Source organism: Schistocerca serialis, chromosome 4 (genome assembly GCF_023864345.2).
Source record: "Schistocerca serialis cubense isolate TAMUIC-IGC-003099 chromosome 4, iqSchSeri2.2, whole genome shotgun sequence".
In the NCBI taxonomy this organism is placed as follows: domain Eukaryota; kingdom Metazoa; phylum Arthropoda; class Insecta; order Orthoptera; family Acrididae; genus Schistocerca; species Schistocerca serialis.
In genome coordinates, this window is record NC_064641.1 from 184,863,141 (window position 1) to 184,885,214 (window position 22,074).

General features: G+C 42.0%; 1 protein-coding gene across 3 annotated transcripts in view; it reads left to right on the plus strand.

Moving 5' to 3' along the window:
* Positions 1-283: 283 nt before the first annotated feature.
* LOC126473244 (brahma-associated protein of 60 kDa) overlaps positions 284-22,074 on the plus strand; it is a 51,639-nt gene continuing 29,848 nt past the window's right edge. The window contains exons 1-3 of one of the 3 annotated variants that reach the window (XM_050100161.1): positions 284-440; positions 1,527-1,705; positions 13,418-13,580. In XM_050100161.1, the coding sequence (XP_049956118.1) occupies positions 300-440; positions 1,527-1,705; positions 13,418-13,580 (483 nt within the window). In that variant the 5' untranslated portion in view covers positions 284-299. The other 2 variants (XM_050100162.1, XM_050100163.1) reach the window with 2 other exon arrangements.

A 22,074-nucleotide genomic window follows, 5' to 3' on the forward strand; every position in this document is an offset into this window, starting at 1 on the left:
ATTATAATTCTCCTCGTTGCTCATTTGTCGATACGTTTCAGTTTTGTAAGTAATTGAACAACGCTGTCGTACAGTCCTGTTCCAGTTACACTTGCGAGTTCAGTTAACGGTTTCAAAGCAGTTGTTGTCCTGAGAGCTTTTTGTTCCGTGGGTTGCCTAACATTAGCTACGATTTAACGATCTTTGATGACGCTACTTGGGTCACTTCTTATCGATAGTTTAATATTTGAATTTCTTTGACAGTTTTATATATAATCTTTGAGTATTAACTGGTTAATATCTTTGATTTGTTGTAAAATATGCAAACTTATGCGGAAGACGCGAAAATGGCGCAGCGATTTACAGGTCCACCTGCAGCCGGACCTGGTGTGCCTCCTCAGCAGAGGTATCCACCACCGCCAGTGCCACCTTTGAGGCAGTATGCGGGTCCCAGCTTTCCGGTACTTAGCGCTGAACTCGCGAAATGCGTTTTGTGCGTTGTAGCTTGTGATGTAATCTTAAGTTGTTTACAGTGGTTTAGTTATGTTCTGTAGTTGTACACAACTTTCGACGGTGTTTTCAATTTGTATAAATACATCAGTGAAACTTTTTAAAAAACACACACTTCGCGGCTTCGTGTTGAAATATGATTCTGTCTGTTGCTGTAATGATAATCAGTGCAGCGAAAAAAAAGCACCGTTGTAGAAGTACTCCGCGAAGACGTTCGTTGCAAATAATGTTTCGTGAAAGATTCAGCGATTTTTAGGTTATGTCAAGTTCAGAGTGAGGTTACCAATGTCAGAACATAAACAAAGGTACGGGTTGACGTAAAGAAGAGTTCGCATGAAGAGAGTGTATGACAGTTGTGTTCAATGCCTTTGTGTACTGTCACGTGTTATAAATAGGCGATATGAATCTCTTTCGAAAAGAGTTCATTCGTCTCATTGACATTCCATGTCGAAGACTCCTTACAAGTGATGTTAACATATTTTCTGAGTTGGAACTGTGTGAACTGTGATTCATCTTGCCCCAGTATTGGCTTAAGAAAGTTATTTCCATTGTTTTATCCGTAGTGATCTTCGCAGACGATTAGACAACTAGGCTTGTCTTGCGCTTACTTTCTTCGGAAGTCAGCATGAAAGCATCAGACAAATTATTTTGGTTATAAATCATAAATACATGACGTTCTATTACCAACTGCATATTAATATAATTTTTCCTTATTGTGTATCATAACCTTGTTATCAAGATTGATAATTTATGACAGGGTTTTAGAGTGTGGTGTTGCACTTTGTTAACACTTTCGTTATTATAAATACTCGCTGTTCCTAAGTTATGAGAAGTAACGAGTTTTAAAAAATGTTTTTGTCAGTCAGCTATAAATTATTTTTATTTTAGCATATATCAGTTACCTTGATTTATGTGTGTGGTTACACCTTGCATATTATTACAAAGATGTCAATATTAATATAAGTTTATTTGTAAAATTTTGTTATGAACTACTGGGCATCGAGCTAATCCCCGTGAATGGCATTTTTCTTTCCTAGCTTCAGCCACGTCCAGCATTTAATCCGCCTCCTACTATGGGCTCTTCTGCTGGACCAAACATGATGCCCAGACCTCAGCAGCCAACCTCTTATCCACCAATGCGACAGGGACCTATGACACAGCAATCAACATCCAAACGGCCGTCTGACAACAGACCACCTGCACCTCAACCAAAAGCGTGAGTTTGAATCATTTACCGTACCATACGAAACTCGCAAAATACTCGCACACACTTATTTTGCTTTAGCAGTATATTTGTTTTATATTTTATGAATATTGGATAAATGTCTTGTCAAAAGTACTACCTAAGAGTATTTATATGAAGAAAACAAAATCTGCTGCAAGAGTGTTGTAGGCTAATTGCCATTATTGATGCGATTTGTGTATTATCTAGCACAGCTCTTAAACTGATGCAGTATTTATCATACTTTGAGGGAAGTCAGTTGCCACAATTAGTAATGCAAATATGTATCTTAAGTGAATATTCTCATGGTTTTTACTTTAAAAGTTCCAGTTATAGAGATAGCTGTGGCTGTGACACCGTTGTCGGTACCTTCACACAACTGTTCCTTCTATTTCACTGCCAGTTTTATATTTCTGCAGTAGATGTTCATGTACAGGTTCAGTTCCACAGTATATCTACACTTCTTGTTCTGCTACCATAGCATGATTTCACTCTCTTGACCTCCCATAGCAGATCTGTTATTATCAAAGCCATCAATACTAACCTAGAATTCATTTAGAATCCAAATATAAAAGCTAATAACATCAGTAATTGCACCACATTCAACAGATTTTTTTTTTTTACTTATTGCATACTATTTCCCTGAAGACATTGGATCCCATTAAGTTCCTATTGTGAATCTTTCTTGTACGGAAGTTTGTAAACATGAGAAAAATAGCCAAATGCACTGGTATTGCCAAACAGTGACAAGAATTTCATGTAACCAATCTCATTTTGCAATGTATAGAAGGAATGCTAATGCTAAACATTTTAGTTTCCGATTAGAAATGTTAGCAAAGTTATCGGCACATCCTTCTGAAGTGATGGATGTCACATTAAAAGTATTGTAGAATTTCAGTGCAACTAATATAATGGATTATACTATGGAAAAGTCAGTTTCCAGGCAACAAAATAAAAACTGCATGGGATATAGTGAAGACAGAGAGAAATGGGACCAAAAAGGAGGAGGAACAGACAGCTGTAAAAAAATAAATGAGTGCATGGTAACTAGTGCATGTAGTGTTGCAAACCTCTTAAACAAGTACTTTCTAGGCACAACAGAGCCTAAGGGAAATATATATGCAAGTAATTGGGAAAATAACAGCCATTTGGCTTTGTAAGTTAAAGAATTTTCACTAAGGAGAAATACATTACGTACAAAATTGAAGCTTTACTTCCTTTATATAAATCATTTGTTATTTAAGCACGTGTCATACCTGTCAAACAGGTTTAGGATTCCTGTGTCATAGTTGGTAATTACCTTTTATTTACTGCTTTCTTCACCTCGGCATTACTTCGAAAATGTTTCCCAGTCAGAAATTCTTTCAATTTCATGAAAAGCTGTCTTGCATGGTATTGTTGTTCACTTGGCTATAAACCATTGGTGATGAGCGACTGGTACCTTGGTCGAGTTTCAGCATGAATATTTTATTGTCCAGTGTCGAACTTTTCAACAAACTTCCTCACATTTCTATCATTTGTTACATGTATCTTTACATGTATTGAACCCCCCTGCCCCCTTGTATTTTTCAATATGGCATGAATGTAAACATTACACTGTGCTTTGATCAATTTGTTACCACAACCTTTATTTGGCTGTCAGATTTGTTGGCTTTGCCAACTCTCAGCCTCATTGTCACCTTTCAGCCTTACCTAGACCTTGGGCTGTGCTACAGATCAGTCGTTCACCACAGCCAAGATAACAGGGTGAGGTCCAATACCACATTTTAACACACTTTCTGTAATTCACTGTAAATTTCTACAGGTTTTAACTTACAGGCATTCAAAAGTTGAATTACACGTCTGAAATCACTATTGGTGCTGCTTAGAGTGCCAGTCGAAACAACTTGTCACTGTGCATTCTACGGCAGTTTAAAATGAGATGTGTGATGCAGAAAATACATTGGAATAAGCACAATCAGTACATATTAAGGGTGTCATATTGGTAAGAAATCACAGTATCACGTAAATGTATGAAGGTATGAGCATCTTTTCGTCCACCGAAAAAAATTTTACACTCGGTTAGGGGCTTCTGATTCGTGAGTGTGTAATGTATAACAGCAAGTGCCAAAATTCTGCCAAATTAAAAGCTGATGAGAATTGTGTTCCATATTCATGCTACAAGGTTGAGGTTACGGATATGAAAGTAGCTAGGATGATTGCAGGTACTAGTAGATGGGAACAATGGCAGGAGGGTGTCCACAATGAGGAAATCAAAGAAAAACTGGGAATGAACTCTATAGATGTAGCAGTCAGGACGAACAGGCTTAGATGGTGGGGTCATGTTACACGCATGGGAGAAGCAAGGTTACCCATTGGCTGGTTCAAAATTTTATACCCATGTTTCTTGGCATTATTATGCTGATAGCTGCAGTGAGGGTAGACAGTAGTTAGGAGGAGGAGGCAGTCATATTTCCTAGTTCATAGCAGTAAATTACCTCATTGGCACACATTATAGGTCTTCTCTATTCTTGGCTGAACTTATGGTTGCCAGATCTGTGTTTAAGAATTGTTATCTTTGTCTATGAACTACAATAGAACACAGATATAACCGCCAGACCAACTCTGCAGTGGTTTGACCTGATGCCAATCTACCAGTGTCACTGATAGATTGGCATCAGGTCAAACCACTGCAGACACCCTCTGTCAAAATTTACATGATAAATGATCCCCCTATACCATTAGATTAAATTGATTCTTCGGTATACCTTCATTCATGTTAATAGTACAACTACTGCCCCACATTCTAACCAGTGCCTGATATGTGATGGTGAGTTTGTTGCTATGCCACTGGTAAGTATGTGATAACTCTATTGTGAGTAAGTACATTACAGACTTACTGTAGGCATTAAACATAACAGGGAGCAACTCACTTTTCACAGAGTGTTTAGAAAGGATAGATTGCATGCAACCGGTGGTGGAGTGTTCGTCGCTGTTAGTAGTAGTTTATCCTGTAGTGAAGTAGAAGTGGATAGTTCCTGTGAATTATTATGGGTGGAGGTTACACTCAACAACCGAACTAGGTTAATAATTGGCTCCTTTTACCGACCTCCCGACTCAGCAGCATTAGTGGCAGAACAACTGAGAGAAAATTTGGAATACATATCACATAAATTTTCTCAGCATGTTATAGTCTTAGGTGGAGATTTCAATTTACCAGATATAGACTGGGACACTCAGATGTTTAGGACGGGTGGTAGGGACAGAGCATCGAGTGACATTATACTGAGTGCACTATCCGAAAATTACCTCGAGCAATTAAGTGGAGAACTGACTCATGGAGATAACATCTTGGACCTACTGATAACAAACAGACCCGAACTTTTCGACTCTGTATGTACAGAACAGGGAATCAGTGATCATAAGGCCGTTGCAGCATCCCTGAATATGGAAGTTAATAGGAATATAAAAAAAGGGAGGAAGGTTTATCTGTTTAGCAAGAGTAATAGAAGGCAGATTTCAGACTACCTAACAGATCAAAACGAAAATTTCTGTTCCGACACTGACAATGTTGAGTGTTTATGGAAAAAGTTCAATGCAATCGTAAAATGCATTTTGGACAGGTACGTGCCGAGTAAAACTGTAAGGAACGGGAAAAACCCACCGTGGTTCAACAACAAAGTTAGGAAAGTACTGCGAAAGCAAAGAGAGCTCCACTCCAAGTTTAAACGCGGCCAAAACCTGTCAGACAAACAGAAGCTATTCGATGTCAAAGTTAGCATAAGGAGGGCTATGCGTGAAGCGTTCAGTGAATTCGAAAGTAAAATTCTATGTACCGACTTGACAGAAAATCCTAGGAAGTTCTGGTCTTACGTTAAATCAGTAAGTGGCTCGAAACAGCATATCCAGACACTCCGGGATGATGATGGCATTGAAAGAGAAGATGACACGCGTAAAACTGAAATACTAAACACCTTTTTCCAAAGCTGTTTCACAGAGGAAGACCGCACTGCAGTTCCTTCTCTAAATCCTCGCACAAACGAAAAAATGGTGACATCGAAATAAGTGTCCAAGGAATAGAAAAGCAACTGGAATCACTCCATAGAGGAAAGTCCACTGGACCTGACGGGATACCAATTCGATTCTACACAGAGTACGCGAAAGAACTTGCCCCCCTTCTAACAGCCGTGTACCGAAAGTCTCTAGAGGAACGGAGGGTTCCAAATGATTGGAAAAGAGCACAGATAGTCCCAGTCTTCAAGAAGGGTCGTCGAGCAGATGCGCAAAACTATAGACCTACACTCCTGGAAATTGAAATAAGAACACCGTGAATTCATTGTCCCAGGAAGGGGAAACTTTATTGACACATTCCTGGGGTCGGATACATCACATAATCACACTGACAGAACCACAGGCACATAGACACAGGCAACAGAGCATGCACAATGTCGGCACTAGTACAGTGTATATCCACCTTTCGCAGCAATGCAGGCTGCTATTCTCCCATGGAGACGATCGTAGAGATGCTGGATGTAGTCCTGTGGAACGGCTTGCCATGCCATTTCCACCTGGCGCCTCAGTTGGACCAGCGTTCGTGCTGGACGTGCAGACCGCGTGAGACGATGCTTCATCCAGTCCCAAACATGCTCAATGGGGGACAGATCCGGAGATCTTGCTGGCCAGGGTAGTTGACTTACACCTTCTAGAGCACGTTGGGTGGCACGAGATACATGCGGACGTGCATTGTCCTGTTGGAACAGCAAGTTCCCTTGCCGGTCTAGGAATGGTAGAACGATGGGTTCGATGACGGTTTGGATGTACCGTGCACTATTCAGTGTCCCCTCGACGATCACCAGTGGTGTACGGCCAGTGTAGGAGATCGCTCCCCACACCATGATGCCGGGTGTTGGCCCTGTGTGCCTCGGTCGTATGCAGTCCTGATTGTGGCGCTCACCTGCACGGCGCCAAACACGCATACGACCATCATTGGCACCAAGGCAGAAGCGACTCTCATCGCTGAAGACGACACGTCTCCATTCGTCCCTCCATTCACGCCTGTCGCGACACTACTGGAGGCGGGCTGCACGATGTTGGGGCGTGAGCGGAAGACGGCCTAACGGTGTGCGGGACCGTAGCCCAGCTTCATGGAGACGGTTGCGAATGGTCCTTGCCGATACCCCAGGAGCAACAGTATCCCTAATTTGCTGGGAAGTGGCGGTGCGGTCCCCTACGGCACTGCGTAGGATCCTACGGTCTTGGCGTGCATCCGTGCGTCGCTGCGGTCCGGTCCCAGGTCGACGGGCACGTGCACCTTCCGCCGACCACTGGCGACAACATCGATGTACTGTGGAGACCTCACGCCCCACGTGTTGAGTAATTCGGCGGTACGTCCACCCGGCCTCCCGCATGCCCAGTATACGCCCTCGCTCAAAGTCCGTCAACTGCACATACGGTTCACGTCCACGCTGTCGCGGCATGCTACCAGTGTTAAAGACTGCGATGGAGCTCCGTATGCCACGGCAAACTGGCTGACACTGACGGCGGCGGTGCACAAATGCTGCGCAGCTAGCGCCATTCGACGGCCAACACCGCGGTTCCTGGTGTGTCCGCTGTGCCGTGCGTGTGATCATTGCTTGTGCAGCCCTCTCGCAGTGTCCGGAGCAAGTATGGTGGGTCTGACACACCGGTGTCAATGTGTTCTTTTTTCCATTTCCAGGAGTGTATATCTCTGACGTCGATCTGTTGTAGAATTTTAGAACATGTTTTTTGCTCGAGTATCATGTCGTTTTTGGAAACCCAGAATCTACTATGTAGGGATCAACATGGATTCCGGAAACAGCGATCGTGTGAGACCCAACTCGCTTTATTTGTTCATGAGACCCAGAAAATATTAGATACAGGCTCCCAGGTAGATGCTGTTTTTCTTGACTTCCGGAAGGCGTTCGATACAGTTCCGCACTGTCGCCTGATAAACAAAGTAAGAGCCTACGGAATATCAGACCAGCTGTGTGGCTGGATCGAAGAGTTTTTAGCAAACAGAACACAGCATGTTGTTATCAATGGAGGGGAGTGTTATGGGACCATTGCTTTTCACAATATATATAAATGACCTAGTAGATAGTGTCGGAAGTTCCATGCGGCTTTTCGCGGATGATGCTGTAGTATACAGAGAAGTTGCAGCATTAGAAAATTGTAGCGAAATGCAGGAAGATCTGCAGCGGATAGGCACTTGGTGCAGGGAGTGGCAACTGACCCTTAACATAGACAAATGTAATGTATTGCGAATACATAGAAAGAAGGATCCTTTATTGTATGATTATATGATAGCGGAACAAACACTGGTAGCAGTTACTTCTGTAAAATATCTGGGAGTATGCGTGCGGAACGATTTGAAGTGGATCATATAAAATTAATTGTTGGTAAGGCGGGTACCAGGTTGAGATTCATTGGGAGAGTGCTTAGAAAATGTAGTCCATCAACAAAGGAGGTGGCTTACAAAACACTCGTTCGACCTATACTTGAGTATTGCTCATCAGTGTGGGATCCGTACCAGATCGGTCTGACGGAGGAGATAGAGAAGATCCAAAGAAGAGCGGCGCGTTTCGTCACAGGGTTATTTGGTAACCGTGATAGCGTTACGGAGATGTTTAGCAAACTCAAGTGGCAGACTCTGCAAGAGAGGCGCTCTGCATCGCGGTGTAGCTTGCTCGCCAGGTTTCGAGAGGGTGCGTTTCTGGATGAGGTATCGAATATATTGCTTCCCCCTACTTATACCTCCCGAGGAGATCACGAATGTAAAATTAGAGAGATTAGAGCGCGCACGGAGGCTTTCAGACAGTCGTTCTTCCCGCGAACCATACGCGACTGGAACAGGAAAGGGAGGTAATGACAGTGGCACGTAAAGTGCCCTCCGCCACACACCGTTGGGTGGCTTGCGGAGTATAAATGTAGATGTAGATGTAGTACTTTCATCACTGACCAGTATGATTTTTATCCTGTAGCTGATATAGCATCCACAGCTATGCTTGTGGGAGCATATGTTAATTAAGGTACGAAGAGATTGACAGGAAACAATTGTATATCATCTGAGCAGTTAATATCAAACATTCAAGTGAAGCTATGTAATGCAAATAGAAAACATTCAATAGCATTGTACTGTACTCTTTACTTGTGCTAAACTGTGACACAGGCCTGAACCTGCCCTCACAGCATTACTTCTGACAGTAGCTCTCCTACTTGCTAAACTTCACAAAGTTCTTGTGCAAATATCTCAGTTTTACCATTCTAGGACTAAAGGGTATTGCATATCTGTGGAATCCAAAATGGGCTTAAGGAGAGTAATGTGAGAAATGTAGTTCAAAGGAAATTTTTGTGCCAGTCTGAAGGAAAAATCCTAGGAAGTTTTTATCTCATGTAAAATTAGTGAATGAATCAGTCACCTATTTGATCACAAAATGATTCTGATACTGAAATAAAGGGCAAGACAGAGAAAATTGAAGTACAAAATTCTGTCTTCCAAAATGGGTTCACTGAGGAAGGTCAGTCATGATATCAATGCTAAAATAGCAGCTGTCAAGATAAGTGATTGAGAAATAACAGAATTTGCTAAAATCGTTCAACAAATGAGACAACTGGGCGTGGTGAGATTTGTGTTTAATTTTGTACAAATTATATGAAAGAACTTTCTCTCATTCTAGCAGAAGTATATTATAAATGATTGGAGCAACGAAGACATTCGCATAATTGGAAAAGGGTGCAGATTTTTCCCGTATTCAAAGTGGGTTATCGGACGGATGCACTTATAGGCCTATGTCAGCCTGTTTCAGCATTATGCAACACATTTTATACTGACAAACTGCCTATTGGCTTCTGTCTCGGGTTCTTCGGCCGACATTCATCTAATGATTTTTCTGACGTTTCGCCAGCACGAGTGGCTGGCATTGTCAAAGCGTCACCCTCCATTGCCGGTGGTGAACTGGAGCCGAGCTCGCGGCTGCAGACTATATGTACCTGGCGCGCTAACGTCCGAGGGCTTCTCCACGGTCATTTCCGGTGCGGTTCTCCTCTTGCTACCTGCAACGGTCGTTCACTGCAGTACGGGAAGCCAGGATCTGTTTACCTTTAGGCTTTCCTCTTTCTTCTTCAAACTGTTCACGTGTTTTGGTATTTCTACAGCTTCTCTGAACAAGCGCGTGTGATAGTGCTTCTCTACAGCCAGAACTTCCGTGTCGGTGAATTTTATTATGTGGTCGGTCTCATTCAGTGCGTGCTCTGCCACGGCCGATTTCTCCATCTGCCCCAACCTGCAATGTGTATACCCGTCCTTTTTTCCCCCTAAGGTAAGTCTTACACACACACACACACACACACACACACACACACACACACACACACACCCGCCCGCGCGCTCGCGCGCGCAGCGTGCGCTTGTTCTCATTTACTTCTGAAGTATTTACATTTTACACTTTATATTATGAGTTATTTGAAGGGGAAAGCAGGCCACTTGAAGAATGAACTTGGATTATGCAAACAGGATCTCACGAAATTTGGCTTGGTTTGTTGGTGTGAGAGATCCTGAGGGCTGTAGATACCACCAACCAGGTTGATACCACATTTGATTTCCTGAAGGCACTCAATGGAGTTCCACACTGTCTGGTAATGGAAAAAAAATGCAAGTTTACTGAATATCGGGCCAGCTTTGTGGATATATTCAGGACTTCCCAGCAAATAGAACATCAACATTTTGTTAATGGGACTAAATTGTAGGTATAAAACCCTAGCTTGTGAAACCACCTTGAGAGTATTATAGTGTCATTAATGTTCATCATATATTAAAATGACCTGGCGAATGACATTGTAAATCCCTTCACTAAGTAAAGTGGTGTACTGGTAAGATACTGGACTCATATTTTGAAGGAGAGCAGGTGAAATTCCCATCCAGCCATCTAGATTTGAATTGATTAAGGCAAATGCCTGTGTGTTTCCCTTAAAAAGGACAAAACAATCATGTTCTTATTCAAATGATCTTGTCATCAGCAGGATGTTCAGTCGTAAGGTTTCACCTTTCTTCCATTTCAGAGCTCTGTTGTGTTATTTGTGGAGTATGCAGTTGTAAATAGGACAGTTGTTAAACCAGAAGGTTGTAGCAAAATGCAGGATGAACAATTGGTTTAGGGGACTGGCTGTTGACCTGAACATTAATAAACATAACATATTGCTCTTAAACAGGTAGATATATCCATTACTGTTCATTTATGCATTTGGTTATAAATCACTGGAACCAGTAAGACTGTAAGGTATATATGAGTAATTGTCCAGAGTGGCCTAAAGTGGTAGTTCCACATGAAACCACTTGTAAGAAAGCAAAAGTGTCAGGATGAATTTTATTGGAAGAACCCAAAGTAAATGTAACTGTTGCTTGAAAGAAATGACTACAGAATACTTGTTCAACTGGTTCTTGGTATATTTTGACAGTCTGGAACCCTTATTGGCATAGCTTGGCACAAGACTGCTAATTTTTAATTAACAAAGTCAACTTTTCGAGTAATGGATTAACTTTTAAGTTACTTTCAAAAAACATTAACACACTCTGTAACTTCCATTAACTTTCTCTGACTGCATTTATCATTAATCAGGTATCTACTACTTATGACTAAAGCGATGTCGTGCTGCCTGCAGGAATTGTGTTCCGACAAGTTTGTCTTGTAGGTGTGTGGCTACATCAGGGTGCACATGACTGGTGTAAACAGTCAAGTGCAGGCTAGAATAACTAGCTGCTTATTGTTGCTTGTTTACTGAGTTCACATCAAGTACTGCTTTTAGTTAATGCATTGACTGCAACATTTCATCCAAAGTTTCGGTTGATATGGCTGGAAATGTGCGACAACAGTCAACTGGAAGTAGTAAGAAAACAAAGGGGAAAAGTTGTAGAAGAGGCTTTAAGGCATGGAACCACCAAAAGTTCAAAAGACAGAGATGCTGTAAACTGCAGTGGCAGAAGCAGCAACAACGAAGAGGAATAGTTTTTAACGTCTGTTACTCAATCTAAAGAGAAGCCTAGTATCAAAACATCTGTAAAAAGTAAAGCCCAAAACATAGTCAGAATGTGGCTGAATATGAAATCGGAAGAATCATTAAACAGTGCAATATTTCTAGGGAAACAGGTTTCAGTGAATTTATATATGAAATATAATACCCCTACATCCTTGAGTGCTGCAGTCGAATGACTTTTTTTTCTGTGGGCAAAGACATTCTCCTAAATGAGCCTCATTCTCAGTTGAAAATTTTAAGATATTGATGTTCATGAAGGAAAATAAGCATTTTATATCAGATAGTGCCCAGTTTCCTTGTATGTTGATTCTCTTGCAATTTAGCATTGATAACTAAATGATTATAAAACTAAATCATCAAGCTGTTTTCTATTTATTTTCAATGTCCTACCTAAACTTCTGCAACCAAAACACTTTCATTTACGCATTGGTAATGCGTTTGATTCACTTACTCATTTAAGAACACCCATGACAAGAAGTTTACTATTACGATTAATGATTAACTTCTGATAAATCTCCTATAAAGTGGTGCTGTAATGTTTAACGGAGTTAACTTTTTTAGTAACAGATTAATGATAATCAAAGTTAACTTTTTGATTAATGTTGCCCAGCTATACTTATCAGGTAGGATTAATAGAAGAGATAGAAAGGATCCAAAGAAGAGAGATGCATTTTATCACTATTAGTAAGTGCAACAGTGTTACTTAAATGCTCATCAAACTCCAGGGTAGTGGCATTTTTCATCTCGAGGAGAGATTTACTGTTAAAATACCAAGAACAGGCTTTACAAGAAGAGGGAGGCAGTAGTAGTTTACTTCTTACCACTCACCTCATGAAATGACCACAATAGGAAAAGTAAAAGAATTGAAGCCTATACAGAGACTTACTGGGAGTCATTCTTCCCACACACGATTGACAAATGGATCAGGAAAGGGAGAAATGATAGTGGTGCCATAAATACTCTGCCACATGCTGGATGGTGGTGCAGTAATACAAAACAAACTAAATAGAACATGTACACCTCACAACTGAAAAAGCAAATTGCCTTGTAGGGAGTAATTTTTGAACATAAAATAAGATTGTTTAATAGGAATCGAAGAACTCAAAATTAATGGAGTAAAATAAGAACAGTCTGGAACTCGTAGAATTTGTGCTTTGTCTGTTTTACATTGATGGGAATAATAGATAGTACATAGTCACACACTAAGAATAGGCTTCAGTAGTTTTTTTAACTCGAAAACAGAACGGAAAAAAATCAGTCGATACAGGCGACTTGTCGAGACACAAACAGAAGAACACAAAATAAACATGAAGTCAGAGTTAAAACTCTAAGCAGTATGTAGTTAACATTAGCACAGAGCTCCAAGTGGTGGACGCAAGCGTAGTGGCTGACACCATTCATTTGTCACCACAAAGTCACTCAACTCACACCACAAATGCATCTCTGGATGGCACAAACAGAACTAATGCACATAATCACAGCAGTTGATATGTGTAGAGGTTGGTACAACATTATGATTAATTCAGTGTTTTTGCTATTAAGAACAGTGTTTGTTTGGTTGGTCCATTATATTACCACTAATATTTAGAGCTAAAATTCTGTATTTAGTGGTCTAAATAAAACTTAGTTTCTTGTAACTTATTAGTGTTCTCTTATGGTGTTTCAATTGCTTTCCAGAGACTTTCCCCACACAACAGGCAAGAAAAAGAAGAAACTTGCCGATAAGATTCTTCCACAGAAAGTTAGAGATCTTGTCCCTGAATCTCAAGCCTATATGGATCTGTTGGCTTTTGAACGAAAATTGGATTCGACAATAATGAGAAAGAGATTAGACATCCAGGTATGTTTATTTTGGCCAAAACTAGTAATACGAAGAGGATGCAGTTTCAAGTATGGTCAGCATTAAGTTGTGCATGATAATTACATGAAAAATATATATATATAATGTTTCATTTTTAAAAGGTTGGAAAGAAATGACATAAATTTTTGATTGCTGAATGTAGAGGGTAAATTTGAACTTCACCCTAAAAAATGAGGACTGTCCAAGGAAGTTTTCTGAGTATGTCCCTTGGCTTTCAGTGGCTTGGTACAAAATAATAATGCAATTATAATTTATTCAGTTTGTCACCCCAGTTACCTTTGTCTTTGAAAATCCCTCCACAACTGTGAAAAAGTCTGTATTAAGCAACAACTGAAACATTCAAGGACCCATACATACAGATGCAAAAGTACTGTGATGTGGTTGCTGTCACTGCACAAACAATTCGGCATAACACTTTTGTACCAATCTTCATAAGTGCACCTGTTACCATTGAAAAGCAAATACCAATACTGGAAAAACAAACTCAGGACAAAAGTGATCAGTACTTATCATAATCCTGATAGCAAAGAGCAAAGTGGGAATTACTGTTGTCAACAGTGCCTACAATGAATGACTAGAACCAGAACCTTGAGCCATGAAGTGGATTAGTTAGTTAGTAATAAAGATCGGAAGGAGTCAATAAGGAGGATTGCTGTCAAAGTCAAATCAACACGCGTTATTGTTACACTGAAAAAACAGGTAAATTTTGCCAAATAGCATCTACCAAAGCAAAACATCCAATTTTTCAGAGTAACAAACATAATATTTTAAAGATAGGAAACGGTGACCTATAATTATTATAAATAACTGGAAACAGTCTTGATTGCATAAATTTTTTAATGTGGTGACCAGTTTCGATCTTATTATAAGACCGTCTAACTAGTACACAAGCAGTCACAGGCAACAGGGTTGACATGTGCCGCTGCCTCCGGCAGACATCTATGGTCTGAAGATGATCTTCTAATAAGGTCGAAACCGGTCACCACATTAAAAAATTTATGTGATCAAGACTACTTCCAGTTTATTTATAACAAACAGAAGAGGACATGGGAAGAGTGAGGTTTCAGTTCCACCAACCAGGAATCATAAAGTTGTCTTACCTCCATGTCATAATTACTGTCTGCTGTATCAGTGGTTAATAGTGCAGTAAAAAAGCTGAATATATTCATAAATACTGTATTTACCAGACTATAAGAGAAGGTTTTCCCACCAGGTTCATCAATTGAAAAATATAGGGTCATCTTACATTAACAGACCTGATGTCAGTGTTTTCACGGTGTAAGAGCTTAATATAGGAGTCATCTTACAGTTACAGTTGAATCTTTGGTATGCTCAGATTAAAATTCCTTTGTGATTGTCAGATGGCAGAGGTGGGGAGTGGTGTTGCCAGCTCATACACAACATGTGATGTGCTCATGTGACCAATAGTTTTTGGGCACTAAAGAAGAAACAGGTAGTCAACTTACTGACTGTTGCCACTGTCTTTGTTGGTGGACGGAATGTTGTTGGTGGCCTTAGTTGTTGTAGGACAACTGCAGTGTTTGTCCCCTGTCAATCCACACTGGCACAGACCCGTTGACAATCAACACAAATGGTAGTTAATGGTCTGGTGTGGAATTTTAAATAGTTCCTTGAAAGGACCATATTTTTTTTGACCGAAATGTTACTGGGGAATTTTATTTACAACTTCTCCCCGATGATTTGTTGGAGCTAATCGAAGATGTTGATTTAGAAACTAGGCAACAAATATGGTTCCAACAGGATGGAGCAGCTCCCCATTATGCTAAAAATGTGCAGAACGTTTTAAATTTACAGTAACCTGGTCGGTGGATAGGACGCGGCAGACCAATTCAGTGGCCTCTGCGTTCAGCAGACCTAACATCTCCTGATTTTTTCCTTGTTAGGTTACTAAAAAAATATTCCTTATGAAAGATACCCCACAACCAGAAACAATACGGGGCAACACATTCGAAGAGCATGTGCAGCCATACCATGGGATGTGCTGCTCAAAACTGTGGACAACTTTCACAGGCAATTGACTTTTATGCATTGAAGTAAATGGGGATAATTTTGAACAATTACTTCATGGCCAATTTCGTTAATTAAGCACCCCAAATTGTGAGAGGTAAGGGGACTCACACTAATGAAGCACCCCATGGGCACATCATTCTACTACGTCCATGTCGTTGTTCCTGGGTAACGCTAAAAGTAGGATACAGTACATTCTGTACAAAAATAGCTTAATTTGGCATAACAAAAGAATTGGTGCATGTTTTTTTTTTTTTTTATTGATGTGATGAGTCTTTCTCGGATAATTCTAAATAAATTTGAGTTCTTCCCCAATTTTACTTCTTTCTCGATTTCAGTGCCATCTGCCAATGGTTTAAAAAAATGATTCAGACAAAACTTGATTACTTTTTTATGGAGAATCCGAATCTACAATAAAAATGGGTGTTTCCATTTAAGATTTAAAAGTTGCCCCCACCCCACCCAAGGGGGCGGGGGCTGGAGGTCACGTGTAGTATCATTTGATGTCCCTCTTTGAGCTTACGAACTAGTCTTACCCACTATTTTTACCCGATGTATAGTTTTCGAGATAATCTCATCCGAAACTTCATTTGGACCACCCTGTAGATCAAAGTTGAGTTCATAGCCACAAGTATCTCTCTCTCTCTCTCTCTCTCTCTCTCTCTCTCTCTCTCTCTCTCTCTCTCTCTCCAGGTTGCAGGGTTTTGAAGGTGAACAGATGAGAGGAAGTGCAGTTTCCAAGAGGATTCCAATCTCCCAACCTTGGATGTCCAAAAACAGGGCTATAAAGCAGCAGGTATTAGTTCTGGCAAACGTGTGGAGTATCGCTCTTGCCTTCCTGCAATTGCATCACCTTGCTATAAAATATGCTCGACTCAGCAGGCTCTTACTGCAGTAATCATTTGTGTAACCACGGCATCATCTCTGTTGCCATAATAATCTGCGTCTAATAGATTCTTAAAGTACTGCTTTTCCCCCTGTTTCAGAATTATTCTGTCAGAACATTTGCTCTGAAAGTTTGAATTTTTAGGCAGCTGATTTAATTTAGCAGCATAAATACATTGTATTAAATTCTTGTTAATAATACATACCTGCATATGGATGACTTCGTGCCTAGGAACCATTTTATACTATTGATGTTATCCTAATATTAAATGTATTTTCCTTTGATTTCAGCAAGAACTACAGGACTAGTCAGATTCCAGTTTTCTATGCTTTCATGCAAGATAAGTCCCTGTTGCATTTTACAACATAAACAACTGATATCAAGGCATAATTACATTAATTCTCAGTTTTTTTAAATATTTGTTCATGTAGAAATAAAAGTACAAAACATGTAGCATGTTGATGGTAGGGGGGGCACTTCCCTCCCTGTTGCTCCCGCACAGCCTACTTCGGGAGAAACACCCCCCCCTCCCCCCCCCTCCCCCCCCCCCCCCAAACCATTGGGGATTTCAGTCCCCACTTCTGAGCCAGAGAAGCGCAAGGCTTCTTCAACTCCTCTCGCAAGGAAGGGGTCCCTAGGGTCACTCCCTTCCCAGGTTTCTGCTAATGGGACAGTTGACACCCACCATTGGCTGAAGAACCCATAAGCAGCTGGTCGTAGGGCTTCACGCTCATCCTCAGTCCCAGAGACTGAAACAGTGAAGTCCTCCTAGCCAGGGAACCCAAGGAACAGCACAAGAAATCGAAAAAGAAGACCCCCAAGAAGAAGGAACTTGCGGTGGCACCCCCACCACTGCTACCTACAGGCTCCGCATCTTGGGATAAGGTGGAGATTCTGGCATTCGCTGAGGACCTAGATCTCGCCAGACCCTCAGACACGATGGATGTACACTGCTCAGGCAATAAGTCGGTGGCAACAGGTGACCCTGAGGCACAAACTACCTCATTGAATGTTCCATGCCTTCCCAACCTCACGATGACGTCATCCTCCAGTTGAATTGCGGCGGTTTTCCCCCCCCGCCTGGCTGAGCTACGGCAACTGTTAAGCATTACACCTGATTTCTGCATTGCCCTCCATGAAACTTGGTTCTAGGCAATGCAGACCCCTGCCTTCTGTGGCTATAAGGGATATTACAGGAACCGTAGTGACTTTGAGTGTTAGGTGGAGTTTGCGTTTGTCCTAAACTCTCTCTGTAGTGAAACTGTGCCCCTTCAAACCCCTCTTGAAGCTGTGGCTGTCAGAATAAGGATGACACTGGAAATAACTGTCTGCAATGTATATCTTCCTCCAGATGGTGCAGTACCCCTGCACTGATTGATCAACTCCCTAAACCTTTTCCTACTTTTGGGAGATTTTAACACCCATAACCCCTTGTGGGGTGACACCGTGCTTACGGACCAAGGCAAAGATGTCGATACGTCAACCTCTGCCTCTTAAATACTGGGGCCGCTGCACAATTCATTGTGGCTTGAGGTAGTTACTCGGCCATTGATATATCAGTTTGCAGCCAAGGACTTCTCCCGTCTCATCTATCCACTGGAGTGCACATTACGACCTGTGTGGTAGTGACCACTTCCCCATCTTCCCGTCACTGCCCCAGCGTCAGGCCCGCAGACACCTGTACAGATGGGCTTTAAACAAGGTGGACTGGGAAATTTTCACCTCTGATGTCACCGTTGACTCTCCCCCACATGGTAACATTGATGTGATGGTTGAGCAGGTGGCTACCACAATCGTTTCTGCGGCAGAAAATGCAATCCCTCAGTGAAAGACAGTCCCTTGGTGGTCGCCAGAAGTCACTGAGGCAATTACAGAGCGTCGGTGAGCTCTATGGAGACATAAGCGGTACACTTCCCTAGAGCATCTGATAGCCTTTAAGCAGCTCTGTGCCCGTGTACACTAACTTATAAATCGAATGGAAACAGGAGTGTTGGGAGAGGTATGTGTCAACCATTTGGCGCCATATGTCACCTTCCCAAGTCTGGACGAAGATCAGACGTCTTTTTGGGTACCAGACCCCAAAATGTGTCTGTGGCGTTACCATCAATGGCGTGCTATGTACCGACGCAAACATGATTGCCGAGCACTATGCTTGAGCCTCTGAGTCGTAGAAGTACCCCCAAGCCTTTCGCACCCTCAAACAGTGGATGGAAAGAAAAGTCCTCTCGTTCACTACACGCCACAGTGAACTCTATAATGCCCCATTTACAGAGTGGGAGCTCCTCAGCGCACTTGCACATTGCCCTGACACAGCTCCTGGGCTGGATTGGATCCACTGTCAGATGATTAAACATCTCTCATCTGATTAGAAGCACCATCTCCTAGTCATCTTCAACCGGATCTGGTGCAATGGCATCTTTCCACCACAATGGTGGGAGAGCACCATCATTCGGGTGCTCAAACCCACTCAAAACCCACTTGATGTGGATAGCTATCGGCCCATCAGCCTCACCAACATTTTTTGTAAGCTGCTGGAACATATGGTGTGTCAGCAGTTGGGTTGGATCCTGGAGTCACGTGGCCTACTGGCTCCATATCTGGGCGGTTTCCGCCAGGAGCACTCAACCACTGATAATCTTGTGTCCCTCGAGTCTGCCATCTGAACAGCCTTTTCCAGACGCCAACACCTTGTTGCTGTCTTTTTTATCTACACAAAGGGTATGACATCACCCGGCAACATATCCTCGCCACATTATAAGGTCTCCGAGGCCCACGCCCAATTTTTATCCAGAATTTCCTGTCGCTACGAACTTTCCGCATCCAGGTTCATGCCTCCCATAGTTCTCCCCTGCCCCCCCCCCCCACACCGCCCCCCCCCCTCCCCCCCACCTCCCAGATCCAGGAGAATGGGGATCCCGCAGGGCTCTGTATTGAGTGTATCACTATTTTTAGTGGCCATTAACAGTCTAGCAGCAGCTATAGGGCAGTCAGTCTCACCTTTTTCTTCTTATTCTTCTTGTATTACGGCCTCTGTAGGACCACGGGTAGCCCCTTCGTGGACTGCATTTTCCTCTTCTTTTCCCAGAACCACTTCATTCTTTCTCATCTTCTCTCCCACCCTTCTTCCTAGATCTTCAGTGTTCTTTTCTCCTGTCGGCTCTAATGATGACACTCTAATCTTTTTCTGTGTTCTTCTCTGTCATTGATCTCCAGCATATTCCTCCAATTTTCCTTTCCTTCAACCTTGATCCCAAATTCCAACCAGTCCTTCTGAAGTTCAACAACCCACTTGGTTCCTGTCTTTCCCCTTGTCCTCCCTGTTGTTTCCCACACTCTCTTCATCATTCTCCCCATACTCATCCTAACTACATGTCCAGCAAACATTGCCCTTTTGAGTCTGATTTCCCCGGATATTACTCTCATGTTCCAGTACAGTTCTTCCATAGGTCTTCACATCCACCTCTCTCCACCTCTTTTGGGACCTAGTATTTTTTTCAGTATTTGTCTTTCTTCTTTCTCTAGTTGTTCTGCCCCATTTGTTCGTAGTGTCATTGTCTCAGCAGCATATAATACTTCATTTCTCACCATTGCTTTGTAGTGGCTTATCTTTGCCTCTGTGGATATATTCTTTTTATTGTATATCTCTCTCTTCATACAGAAGGCTGACATCTTCTTTATTCTCTCTGATATTCCCTCCTTGCTCCTGTTCCTTCCTGTTATAAATTCTCCCAGGTGTTTAACTGGCTACCTTACTTAAGTTGTCGAGTTGTGTCTTTGCATCTTCTTCCATCTCACTTACTATTGCTATGTCATCCTCAAGGGCTAGGCAGTCCACTTGAGCCCTGTTGTCCTTTTTGTCCACCACATGGGTCTTTGGTATTCCCATTTCCCTGTTTATTGCTCTCCACTGCCTGATCACTTCATCCAGTGCTATATTGAACAACAATGACAACAATCCATCTCCCTGTTTAACCCCAGTTTTGATCTCTAATTCTTCTGACAGTGCTCCTCTGAATCTCGCCCTTGGTTTTGTGTCTGTCAGAATTTCTTTTGAGTTCTTGTGTAGTTCCATAAAGTCCTCTGTTCGTCAGGATCCTAACAAGAGTCTGTCTGTCGATGGAGTCATATGCCTTTGTGAAGTCCATGAAGGTCATTAGTGTCTTTTTGTTTTTTAAGGCCCTATGTTCTATCAGTTGCTTCAGGATAAATATCTTTTCTATACAACCTCTTCCCTTCCTGAATCCTGCTTGGTAGTCGCAACTGTACTTTCTACCTGTTCTTCTACTCTCTTGAGCAATAGTTTGGACAGCACCTTGTATATGACCTCTAGCAGTGATATTCCTCTGTAGTTGTTTGCATCTCACTTGTCCCCCTTCTTATGTATTGGTACTACAATTGCATTCTTCCATCCTTCTGGCAACTTCTTTGTCCTCCAGATCTGGTGGATTATGTTGGTCATGTTGTCTGTTGCTTTGTTTCCTCCACACTTTATCATCTCGGCTGCTATACCATCTTCTCCAGTTGCCTTATTATTCTTTAGATCGCTTATGGCATGTGCGACTTCATCCCTGGTTGGAGGGCATGGCTCTCTCTCTTGTGTGTCAGGCCCCAGTTCCAGCTTGTCTTCAGGTGGTTCACTGTTCAGCATGTCGTGAAAGTACTTTGCAAAAATCCTACAGGTCTCCTTCACACTAACAGCCAGCTCCCCTTTCTTATCTCTGATAAACAGTTCTCTACCCTTGTACCCAATCAGACTCTTTTTGAATTTCCCGAAAAAGTGTCTGCTGTTGTTTTTTCTGAAGTTGGTCTCAATCTCCTCCATTTCCTGCTTCATCTTCTGTCTTCTGGTCCATCTTGTTGTTCGGGCCTCTTCCTTTCTTGTTCCTACGAAAGCTTCCCATTTTTCCGGGTCCTTCATGCTGCTCCAGTCTCTTCAGGCTTTCCTGTGAGTCTCTACTGCTTCCTCACACTCTTTGGTCCACCACCAGTGCTTCCGTTTCTTTTCTTCCTTTCCCCATAGTTCAGCCTGTTTTGCCATATTTCACTTCATGTCATCCCATTCATTGAATGATTCAGTTCCTTCCTCATATCTGGATTGATTCTCTCTTAATTTGTCTCTGTATGCCTTTATGTTTTCTGTTCTTCTATTCGTCTGTGGCAGTCTGCCCCTGTTTGGAATCCAAAGGCACTTCACTTCTGTAATACAGTGATCCGATTCTATTCTTGTGTTCTTCCTGACCGTTGTGTTCCTTTGTGTTCATGATCTCTTTAGTGTTTGTCCAGCTGATTGCTATGTGGTCAATTTGGAATTCCCCAAGGCGGGTACATGGGTTTGCCCATGTCTTTTTCTTACGACACAGTTCAGTTAGTCTTTCTCCATTTTTGTTTGTCAGCTGGTGCAGGGTACTCCCCCACTACTCCTTTATGTTGCTTCTCTTTTCCAATCTCTGCATTATAATCTTCCTTTACATGTCTATATGGTATGTTTTTCAGTGTATCATCTAGTTCCTCCAAGAAACTGTCTGCCACTTTCTTGTCTTTCGTGTTCTTGTCATTTGT